At 40.4% G+C, this 12,276-nt stretch overlaps 1 protein-coding gene across 1 annotated transcript in view; it reads left to right on the forward strand.

The window, feature by feature from the left end:
* The window catches only part of LOC143118580 (uncharacterized), a 123,833-nt gene that overhangs the window by 34,619 nt on the left and 76,938 nt on the right, over window positions 1-12,276 (forward strand). The window contains exons 32-47 of the mRNA XM_076279614.1: window positions 110-131; window positions 218-245; window positions 348-423; window positions 708-854; window positions 974-1,185; window positions 1,743-1,843; window positions 2,009-2,121; window positions 2,687-2,863; window positions 3,031-3,062; window positions 3,219-3,316; window positions 3,412-3,437; window positions 3,550-3,571; window positions 3,683-3,710; window positions 10,847-10,922; window positions 11,086-11,244; window positions 11,471-11,682. Coding sequence (XP_076135729.1) covers window positions 110-131; window positions 218-245; window positions 348-423; window positions 708-854; window positions 974-1,185; window positions 1,743-1,843; window positions 2,009-2,121; window positions 2,687-2,863; window positions 3,031-3,062; window positions 3,219-3,316; window positions 3,412-3,437; window positions 3,550-3,571; window positions 3,683-3,710; window positions 10,847-10,922; window positions 11,086-11,244; window positions 11,471-11,682 — 1,529 coding nt within the window. The remainder of the gene's footprint in view (window positions 1-109; window positions 132-217; window positions 246-347; window positions 424-707; window positions 855-973; window positions 1,186-1,742; window positions 1,844-2,008; window positions 2,122-2,686; window positions 2,864-3,030; window positions 3,063-3,218; window positions 3,317-3,411; window positions 3,438-3,549; window positions 3,572-3,682; window positions 3,711-10,846; window positions 10,923-11,085; window positions 11,245-11,470; window positions 11,683-12,276) is intronic.

Consider the following 12,276-nt stretch of genomic DNA (forward strand, 5'->3'; position numbering starts at 1 on the left):
GTCTGACTCTAAACAACATTTATATACAGATATTTTGATGTCAATTTTAACGGTACAAATTGTGTTTACAAAATGTTTACATTTGACTTTTGTTTCGCTTCATATTTAGTGTCCTACAACACCAGTTAATGGTAAGTTTCAGTATTGCCATGTTTTTTCCACAAACATTTTGAGAAAAGGCTCTTAAACTAATTTGGATACTTCTTTTTTTGTATAGAAACCAGAATTTGTGAAGGTGTTGACAGGTAAGTTCAATTCATGTCTTACGTAAAATAATAAGAAAAGTAACGGAATAGAAACCTATAAAGGAGTGGAAACCAGCTGATCATATTTTGTCGTGTCAACAGCACTGTCCTGCAGTCTCAACTGGCAGCTGGCCTGGTCCCCTGTAATGTCAGTCTGGAGCAGTATGCCTGTTCAGAGGTGAGACGGGATAAAGGTGTCCTGGGTAACTTTGATGTAAACAAGCATCTCTTTGGTCACATTCATAGAATGATGCACCATGGACATTAATTAAAATAATCAAGTAAAAAAACGCTTCGCCAAATGATTTGCAGAGAATACTATGACACATGCAAGAGATAATACTCAATGAAGACAAAACTCAACATGCCAGACACAAGTACATAATAAATATTACATGGAGAAAAAAAATGCTCCAAAAGTGTAACGATTTTAAACTCTGTGTTGCTTATGTGTCTGTACAGCTATCAGGATTCACGGCACAGCACCTGGCCCACCTCCTGGTCTGCAAGCTGTCCAGCAACATGACTTACTCCAGGGAGACCTGGAAGCTGCTCCTCACCAAGTCCTCTGCCGTTCTGGATGAAGCTCTCATCATGTTCTCCAACATGGTAATGCATGGGGGTCTTTTGTGACACTTTTGTCATTTTCCAAAGTATTAGGGTTCTTCTGTTCTTCTATTCTTTCATTTTCTCAACATTCTTTTTGTTTTTGTTCCTGCTCCTGACAGTCTCTGAGGATCATGGGTCCATCTGTGACTGATGTCCTGGATGTTCTTGGAGAGCTCCGTCTGGAGCTGCTCAGTGACATGCAGTGGCAAGACATCGACTTCATCTCCTCACTGTTTGGTGACCGTCTGCGGCCGTTCTTACCCTTCGCCTCCGGAGAACTTCTGCACTGTGTCAGCAAGAAGAACCTCACCTGTGAAACCTACCAGTACATGTATGTTCCAAAGCGAGAGAACAGTAATTTCACAATGTCACATTTTGTGGCAAACAGTTATTAAGTGAGAAAATTGAGTAGGTTGAGTGTTCAGATTACCAAATAACGGGAGGACAAGCATGAAAACACATTATTATTGTGTCTCTCTTGCTCAACTCAGCTACAGAGTGACAGTTACAGTACGTTGCTTGGTAACAGTAGATGCCAAAATTATTGTTTGGAACTATTTTTGGGGGGCGGAGGATGAACTAACAAAATTAACGATAGAAAACACAATATGGTGTATTTTTACTTGATTAGTTGTGTGTGTAACTGTTGTACATTTGCAATATGGCACTTAAGATATACCCACGACTGTGGTTCGGCACCCCCACCTTTGCTCATAGCTTATTTATGATAAGATATGATGCAGTATGTCTCAGTATAGTATGATGGCATGCAGTACTATTGCATATGATATGACATATGTAATTATTATGCTATTCTATCATTAAATCACTGCTTTGTAACTTTCAATTGTATAATTAACAATTAACTGTATTAATTAACTTCTCCAGTGTGGTTGAGCTGAGTCTTCAGTTTGATCACATGACAAAGAAGCAGGCCGAGGATGTCCTCACGTTCTTCATTTTGCCCTTCCTGTCCAGAAACACATCAGGTCAGAATTAAGATATGGGTTCCTGAAATATGTTTGTGATCTCTTAATGCAATAGTCTATATTTTTATGTGCATACATATAGATTGTATTGTCTGCATGAATACTGCATGTCTGCATCATGTATATCACATGTAACTGATTCTATACTTGTGTTGTCTCTCCTAGATCCAGGATGTATCTCCAACAATAGCATGGAGTGGCTTCTCAACAACTACGGGCAATTCTCTGGCCTTGTCCCACTCAAAAGTCTACTTGATGCCAATAAGTACTTCAATCCGGTAAGTGATGTGTTTTATCCACATACTGTAAGAAACACTTATTTCTGTGGCGCAACTGACTACTGGTTTGTGTCATTTCCTGATCCCATCCCATGTCTCTCTCCCACTCACTTCCTGCCACTCTCTCCACTTCCTGCCACTCTCTCCACTATCCTGGAATCCTATCCTTTTGGGAAACGCACCCCTGTTAAATTAAAGGCATACAATCTCCAAAGAAGTACCGGTATATATATATATATTCAAACGGTGGCTCTTATCAAGGGCATACAATCTCCAAAGAAGTACTCCCCATATTGTAACACATTGTACACATATCCTATCCCTTCGGCGGCCAAAAGTTGACGTGAATACATTGTTCCAATAATGCGGTGTATGTGCATCGATCATATCAATCATGTGTTGTGATCTTGCCACTGGAACGAGTTTGGTGTTGTGAAGCCTTGCGCACGCAGTTCTACCTGAAATAGATGCCCAATAAGTGCCCAAAGTGCGTTGCAATATGGCCGTCGAGTGGAGGAACTTGCCTAAAAGGACTTTGCTCTCTGTCTCCCCTGTTTGTCCCCAGCTGGCTGTCCTGGAGCTGCTCTCTCCCCAGCAGAAGGCGGAGCTGATCCTCCTGCCTCTCGCTGGCCTTCCCCCCAAACAGAAGGTCATCAGGGTCGTCTTCAACCACCTCCTGCAGCCTCCCCAGCAGACACAGATGCCCGAGGTCCTGCAACATCTAGTCAGGATTGCACAACAGGTAAAATGCTACATAGACAATATTTATCTTATTTAAATGTCAAACCATTTCAACAAATTTGGAAATGTCTTAACTAACGCTTTTAAAAAGAAATCACTATATCACAATAACGTCAGCAGACATGTTTTTAAATACTGATTTTATTTTGACATCTTATTTCTTCACAGAACAAGATACCGTGTCTCACCCTTCAGTCAGTGTAAGTGCGGTTCAGATCTTATTCACTGTCAATAAAATTATTCATGCTGGTGATTTAAACATGTTTAAAAAGTTTAATGCTGATGCACTTTTTGCTATTATCAATAGTATAAATAGTTACAGTAATCAGTAACCAATTCTAACTTTCTCCCCCCAGATCAGAGAACCTGTACCTGGGTCTGTCATATGTACCTCCTGAATTAGAGCATATCATCTACACAACCGTTGATCAACTTAGAGGGAACTCACCACAAGGTTCATTACTTTATATGCAATATATTGCTGATATCTACATATAATTTTTTTATTCTGTAGCCTATAACGTTCTTGTCTGTTTTTTGTCTGAACAGGTTGCATACTTCCACGGCCACCTTCAGTAAGTGTTGCTATGTGTTTTGTATCCCCGGCTATGTTAAATTGATGATCTATAATGATATATAGATATATAATCAGATATACGGACTGTGTCTCTTTCTTTTCCACTCTAGTGTCCTTTCACAAGGGTAAATGGTAAGTTCATCCTCAGGCAAAGTCAATTTAATCACATGCAGTACATATTATCTGTCTTTTTATACCCCAGAATGTTAGAATGTACATAATACTTTCCTGTGATCTTTGCAGAGACTGAAATTTGCTACAGGACAAAAAGGTTTGCACAACCACTTTTTCTGTATTTCTTCTTGCCCTAATGACTAGAACATTGTATATTTCTACAATGTATACTTCTGCCCAATTTACAGAGCTAGGGCAGCGTAGGAACATCAGAGTTTGTTTGACATATCTATTAATTTATTTACCAATTTAATTACGAGCTCATATGTCAGGAAGGCCAATGGGAATTAGGAATGTAACTAGAAATACAATGCCAGAGGAATTACAATAGTGGATGGAAAGCTGCTGGCTTAATGTTGGTGGGGAGATTCCTGAAAAAATCACTCAATCTTTGAGATCATACCCTTGTACCAAAAAACGTTGTGTGTCAGGCGTTCTTGAGATATCACACTCAAGGTGGGTTTGACCTTGACATTTGACTTCATCATTGAGTCCATACAAATGTTCACACCAAATTTGAAGCATATACGTCAAGCTGTTCTGAAGTTGTGACACAAGCACGAAACCTGGCCTTTGGAAAATATAGTTCAGAGAAAGCCTAATTGTATGCAATGCTATAGGCTACCTGCAAAACGGGGCTTTCAGTTGGTGTTGATGTCTGCTCCTTCTGCGCCCAGATAACAATTAGTCATTGAATCTATGTTAAATAAACTTTGTCAATGTTAAATCATTGAATCACCGTCGCACTGCAACATTGTTTCTACACCACTATTAATCTGGCAAGATATTGGAAAATTCATATCCTACTTTATCTACAGCCAGGATAAATTTGACTAGGCCTACTGTAGGTATGTCTGGTTTAGGCTACACAAGCTTGCATAAATAACCATTGACAACTTGTTATCAGTTTGAAAAGCAAGTGCATTTATTCACTCTTCTTCATTTAGAAATTCATGTGTGCTGTGCTTTCCTGCTATCCATTTAGTAGCCTATAGCATAGACCTCCCTGATCCTCCACCATCCAGTAGCAGAGTGAAGCGGCAACTAACAGAAATAGAAGGGGGGAGAAGAGACAGCTGTTAGATATGATCATAGGTGCCAACTCTCACGCATTGGCCGTGAGACACACGCATTTGATTAGTTTCACACACTCACACGCCACACCCCCGATTTCTCACGCTGATGTGTCAACCCGGTCGGTCAGATGCCTGAAAAATGAGTTTAGCCTATCTATAGATCTACCTGTTGAGCCACGCTTATGCTTTCAGAGACGGTGAGAGGGTTCAAGAGCACCCCGTCTGTGGAATTTTCTAAATTTTCTCTCATTTGCGATGCTACTTCAGAAGCCGTCCCAGGCACATTCCCCCCGCATTTCCCCGGCTTCAGGTATGCTTTATTGAGTATTTTTCAAAGTCAAAGTCAAAGTCAAAGTCAGCTTTATTGTCAATTTCTTCACATGTTCCAGACATACAAAGAGATCGAAATTACGTTTCTCACTATCCCACGGTGGAGACAAGACATATTTTACCAATTTTAAGTCCACAGACAAACATAACATTCAAGTAAACAAAAAAGTAAGTAAATAAGTAAATAAGAGGGCACATATAATGAAAAAATAAGAGCAGCAAAATTTGGTTGAAATTGTGCATAGACAGTCAATAAAATAAAATACTAGTGCAAAGTCAGGCCAATAAAAGGCTGAGGTAGTTCTGTTTGACCTAAGTAAGAAATAAAGTGGCATAGTGGTGCAAGTTATGTAAGAGCAGCAGAAGTGTTGTGTTTTCAGGACAACAACAACAAGTTGCAAAGTGTACAAGTGTGCAAGTGGAGTGGTGCAGGCGGCCATTGTGGGTCCAATGTCCAGGATGTTATGTAGCTGAGGGTGGAGGGGGGAGAGGAGGGAGAGAGTTCAGCATCCTGACAGCTTGGTGTATGAAGCTGTTGGTGAGTCTGGTAGTGCGGGAGCGCAGGCTTCTGTACCTCTTCTCAGAGGGCAGTAGATCAAACTAAATATTTTTCACGCTGAAGTGTCAACATGGTAGGTCAAATACCTGGCAGATGAGGTTCAACTAAACTAAACCTATACACATATCACACATCAGGTGAACGTGCGGAATCTAAGCTTTCCAATGATATTAGCGCCATAGTTGCTGTGATAAATGGTTCGCAAGAAAATTAACATTGAACCGACGTGCAATTTAGGCTAATCATATTTGCATTTTGCACACAGTGCACACCCATTACTTTCGGTTTAATATTTCACAACACCCTTCACACAACACGTGGCAAACCCAATATCACAATAAACAGCAACAAGTACCGAATACGAGGATATAAAGCATGCCTCTGTGCAATAAGTGGTTCCTGAGTAATCTGGTTTTGAAATTGCAACACATTTCTACATAGCCTCATTGGAGCGAAATTATAATGTATTCTAATGTAAACTATTTGTTAACTAATGTTTACATTTTTGTAAATTGCTCAGCCATAGATTATCCCACTATCATGGTTCTTATATTGTCAGGTTCCAGCCAATCCCATAAATGAATATATTTATATTGGCATGCTTCCTAGTGACATTAATGCAAAAATATGAAGAAAATCAAATAACGAGACACAAATATTGATATAAAGCCTGACATAAGCCATATGCAAACATTCACATCATGCAGATATGGGTAGGCTACATCCTGAAAAAGGAATAGCATGTAGGCTATAGGCTATGGCCATTACAATGACCAATATATTATCTTAAATAAACTAGCTGAATAACACAGGTGACCACTTCTGCATAATTTCATGGAGTGCTGAAATGTACACACATTTTTGAACATTTCTGAACTGTGAAATGTAGCATATGTTTTTGTGGTTGTGAGCTTATTGCAATATCACCATAACTATTCCACCTGTGTGTGCATGGCTACAGCACAAATATTTCCATAAAAATAAGCAAGTCTGACCTCTGAATTTATTTTGAAAGTGCACCTGATTGATGCATTTAAAAGTTAAAATATACAAACATTTCTTAAATTCTTACAAAACACACACACACTTTTTAAAATTGTTAGTTTTGACCCCCCCCCCCCCCCCCCCCACACACACACACACACTTTTGCCGTGCGAAATACCAGTGCTGTTTTCAGCATCTGTTTAGTGCTTCATTGTCATTTTCATTGGATTCTCCCATTTGCGCGTAAATCGCTCATAAACTTAATTTTTTTTGTTACACGCATTCTCCCATTCCTCTTCTTTCACACACACAGTGACAAGCGCCAAATCCCCCGCAGTGTTGAAGAGATCAGTCATCCCCCTCACTTTTGATAAGGTAAAAAGCCTTATAGGTACGCCAAATAAATAATAACCTATAGGTTTACGCTAAGCTATGTAAAACTCCCCATTAACAGCATCACGTCACTAACCACAGCTAAGACTGCACAATCTCTATTCACTCTGTTGGATATCTGAAGCCAGTTTGTCTACTTAGATACAGTAAATCCTCAAATTATGGCCGGGGTCTTAAGACAAAGTACAGCCCTATAGGGGCAGGATTGTATTCGAGACAGCCCTTTATTTCTTTTATTTTGAGACATGCGTTTCTTGGAGCGGCACACTGGTAGGCCTTCAAAAGCATGACATTTTTGGTTTAGTTTGATATTTAATTTACTTTTGGACTGATTATATTGTTAAATGTTGGGACTGATGGGCACTGAAATCTGGGGAGGTATTTGATGATCACTATTACGTTTCATGTAGTTGAAAGAGTGTCGGGATTTCAAACAAACCATCCGCTTTCATGCGTTCATTGAACGTCTGCGGTGCTGTAATGGAAACCTTATTGCGTAGCCAAGTAGCCTATTGAGTTATTTTTAAATTATGCATGATTTACTTTTTATTAATTTCGTAGGCTGGCTTTATTTTGTTATATAGAAGTATCTAAATAACCTGTTAAAATGTACCAGAATTCAGGAAATTGCATCTAGTCCAAAAAAATATTTTCTGGGGGAGGACCCCCAGACCCCCCCCCCCCCCCCCCCCCCTCTGAAATGTCCCACCCACTTTCACAATGCCTCCGACGCTCATGGTCCTAGTAGTAGGCTAGATCCCTTTGATACCAATGTTCATTTAACTCTGGGACCCTGGTCCCAGGGATGGATTACTGCACGGGCCTTCCAGGCCCAGACCCAGGGGCCCAAGGTGTCAGGGGGCCCTGAAGCCCAAGCCTTTGCATGGAATCATTGCCTCAATATCAACACATCAGGATGTAGGCTATGAATCTGATTAGTGCTGGGCGGTATACCGGTGTATATTTTCGTTATGATATGAATTTTTAATACACCACCATACCGGTGTATTTGATTACACAACGTTTGGAACGCTGCGCCGCGCGACAGTGTTTCAGACGGGACTTTTTTCACACGCACGCATGGTGCCACTGCGAGGCATAGTGAGGGTAAACACAAAACACCTTAAGTTTTCCCCCTGAAGTATGACCCTTAAGGCTTAATTTCTCCTTAGGTAAGGGTTTTATTTAAGGGTGTTGCACAGAATAATACCTTAAATTGTTTCTTTAGTTAAGGAAAAACGTTAAGGGATACTGCATTGAAAAGGATTTACCGTCACCAAAATTCTATTGAGATTGTTTAACAGCTGTAACTAGCTGGCTAGTAGGTGATGTCGTTAGTTAGCAACCCACCGAACACAGTAAAGTTTAATGATCTTATCATTCATCTCACCTTAAGAATATTCGCTGAAATTATCCAGGTAGCAAGTAAAGCGTGTTATAGACATGCACTGAGCAATAGCTGGCTAGTTAGAAATGCTCCTGACTGTCATCAGTGCACCAAAACGAACTTTTTTGTTAATGTTTTGCCTAGCGAACTGAACCGAAGCTCATGGCAGGCTAACAAGACAACCACATCCACATGAAGTTAACGTTAGCCTACCACTAACGTCATGTAAACCACACAATAACAATACATTTCTGATAGGCCTATTTGACAGAGTAAGCATATTAACAGAGAGGTTTTATTTTAAATGGTATCATTTTCAAAAAAGTATAATTAATGCAAGTTGCACTACTTTTTGTATTGGTTTTATACAAGATGTTTGTGAAATTTGCACAGTAAAAGTTCTGTATTTTGACTGCAATTGTCTTTGCATTCTGATTAGATTCTTCATTAGAATCATGAGTGGCTCTTTGTAAACAGCATCATTTTCTGGGGCCATGCAAAACTGAGTTATTCTACATCATGAAAGTAAAATAGACCATCCTTAGTCAATGTACTGCAGCAATTCCTCTCTCAACCTGTAGAAAATGCTGTGAACATCTGATTATGCATGGTAAAAAAATACCGTCATATACCGTGAAACCGTAAGAATTTTGAAAAATACTGTGATATACATTTTTGGTCATACCGCCCAGCACTAAATCTGATTGAATTTAGTATTGGCCATCCCCAAAATGCTAGCCTGACGAGCCAGACCCACATTAAAATGTAGGGTCTGGGCACTCACCGTTCGCAGTGCTCAGTCCGAGGGGCGGGATAATCGGTTGTCTTTCAAATTCCCTCTGCACGCAATAGGACAGGACTGAGTCCCATGCGTTTTCCCACCAGCGGAGCTAGTTGGCTAGTTCAAACTTTTGGCATCTCAAAACAAGCTTAACTCGTGTCACACTGTTGGCCAACAGCAATATCCATCTTCTTTGTTTTCAAGTAGCAGGGAATTCAAGCCAAACCGTTGCAACTCTGCCATCAATCATTATGTTATGCCCCCCTAACGACTCTATAGACGATTTGATTGGCCTGATAGAAGTTTAATTTTTCGAGCTCACAAGCCAATGGAGAGTTGCTAGACTAGCCCTGGAAGCAAATGTAATTTGCTGCCGCTAGGGTGTGTCTAGATTTCTAAGCTACCAAAATGCACCAGAATACAGGAAATCACATCAAACAAATGAAAAAAATTCTGGGGGAGGACCCCCAAACCCCCCTTCCACATATGCGACAATTAGTGGGGAGCCCTTAATACATAGTTCATAATGCGTCCATGCCTGGTCCCTACACCTGAGAACCACTGATGTACGTTTTGTTTACTGTACGGTATAATGCTGAATGAGCCAAAAATTTCCGCAGCAATATTTTGGTTGGTCCCACCAAATCTCACTCCAAGGTTTTTTGAAAAGTTGGCAGCCCTGTATGATTCAACTGAACAAACTAGAAGCTAAGCCTACAATCAAGTCATTTTACGCCGCAACCTACCACTCATACAAACGTAATTCAAAACGAAGCCTAAGTTTCAGCCAGTGACTGTTTGCCATAGAAGGCCAATTCCCTCGTCAGACCAGCTATCGCTAGGAAAGGAGGCTGACAATTTGACTGTAAAGTTTATCATTACTTAGCTGCTAACACTACCACCGCCACTGCACACAACCGCGAACCTAGAAATATTTCCGAGGTCTAGCTAAACGTAGCAGCTACGAGTTAGTTGCTTATCGATGACGGGTAACGCCGGCTTGCTTGCTTAGCCTACTTGTCTAGCCGAGTCGTTAAAAATAGACTTCACATACTCCATTCGAATAAAAAACACAGATTAATTGTAATTTACATTGGGTGTGGTAGGAAAACGTCAATTTCGTCGTAGTTTGTTGGACGAAGCAGACACCAAGAATGGAAACTTTCTTGATGAGAATTGAGCAGTGTGAAAGCAGTGTGGTGGTTCAAAAGCGATTAATTACAGGATGTGTAGGACTAGTTTAGGGAGCGCCAGATTGTATGCAGGTGGACCCGCACCTGATTATATTACGACCATTCTAAATGAGAAAAATAAATTTTCAAACATTTTTAATCCCCTATTTCTCAAAAAGTATAAACTTTTAAAAGAGCCGCATTAATTTTTGAAAAGGTTATAATAAGAAGAAGCCAGGAGATTTCAAGATAGTGGATTCCATCCACTATAATGATACACTCAACTCACGTTGCAGTAGCCTACAATGCACAAAGTTTGCAATTCGATTTTCTTCTGATTATTTTAACAGAATAACCTGACAAATATTCTGACGTCTGATGAACAAGTGAAATCAAAAGCAGATTACGCCCTATTCTGTTTAAAACTTACATTATGTACAGTACGTTACAAAAAGTGCAGTGGATTAGGATCGCAAACTCTGTTTTAAACTGGTTTGTTATGCCCACTGCTTCACACCTCATGACCTGGAACATGTTTGTGGTTTCATAGCTCTGAGTTGCAGCATCTCTTGGATATGGGACAAGTACCCTGCCAATACAGCGTGTCAGAGTATGCATGCTCTGAGGTGAGGTGCTATTTTAACTCATTCATGTCTTATCTCTTTGTATGTGTCCTCTTTGAATTTGTCCAGCGCTTCTAATGAAAATAAAAGTTTACATTAAAAGTTAACCTACAAATTTGACAGAAAAAGATCTCTAAGCGTTGGGTAATTGGTTCTTCGCCTACAGCTGTCAGGACTCACTGCAGAGCACCTGGCCCAGCTCCTGGTCTGCCAGCTGTCCAGCAACAGGACTTACTCCAAGGGGACCTGGAAGCTGCTCCTCACCAAGACCTCTGCAGTTCTGGACGAAGCTCTCATCATGTTCTCACACATGGCCTCCAATATGGTAATGGGGATCTTTAGTGACACGTTTGTTAGAGAGATACTTTTTACATCTCTGTGACGTAAAGTGACAGTGATATTTAGCAGATAATGGGTGTGGGTTTCGAACCCAGACCAATCCACTGTCAGGAGGCACCATGGCTGCCTTGCTTTGCCTGTGCAGTTTTTGGAATTTGGTATTTGGAATTTCTTTTTAAACATTATTTTATTTTTGTTCCTGCTCCTGACAGTCTCTGAGGATCATGGGTCCATCTGTGACTCATTTCCTGGATATTCTTGGGGAGCTCCGTCTGGAGTCGCTCAGTGACATGCAGTGGCAAGACATCGATTTCATCTCCTCACTGTTTGGTGACAGTCTGCGGCCATTTTTACCCTTCGCCTCTGGAGACCTTCTGCAATGTGTCAGCAGCAAGAACCTCACCTGTGAAACTTACCAGTATATGTATGTATGATGTAAAGTATTGATACACATTGTGTTCAAAATTGTAATGTAAGAAATCACACACTGTCATGAAATACAATATAGTACAATACATTGAGAGCAACTGAGAGCAACTCAGCACATGATATGATATTATATGGGAAATCCTATATAGGATGTAGGTATTGAACACTTCTTCTGTGTATATCTGAAAATGAAATGAAATACTATGCTGTTGTATATGTATATCACATATGTACAAATGTGTAATTATTATGTTATTATGACCGCCGTGCAGCGAAGCGGCGGTCATATAGGTTTAGTCATATTTTTTTTTTTTTTTTTTCGCATGCCCAAATTTCCGTCAATGAGTCCCGGGACACTGAAAGACCGGGGTACACGAAACTTGGTGGGCATGTAACCCCACATGGATAGCATGGAACCATTGTTTTTCGTTTTGATCTGTAACCCCCCCGCTTGACTGGACACCCGAAAGGAGGGTAGGGCAGACACAGTTTTCTGTGAATATCTCGAAAACCGTGGGGTTTAGGAGGACCTTTTTTTTTTTGTATGTTGATCTCAAGGGGCCATGTCAACCCATTCCATAACCACTCA

Source organism: Alosa pseudoharengus, unplaced genomic scaffold (assembly GCF_046254945.1).
Source record: "Alosa pseudoharengus isolate Yale_2024_CS ecotype anadromous, Long Island Sound unplaced genomic scaffold, YU_APseudo_1.1 YU_APseudo_1.1_scf_1, whole genome shotgun sequence".
Lineage (NCBI taxonomy): Eukaryota > Metazoa > Chordata > Actinopteri > Clupeiformes > Clupeidae > Alosa > Alosa pseudoharengus.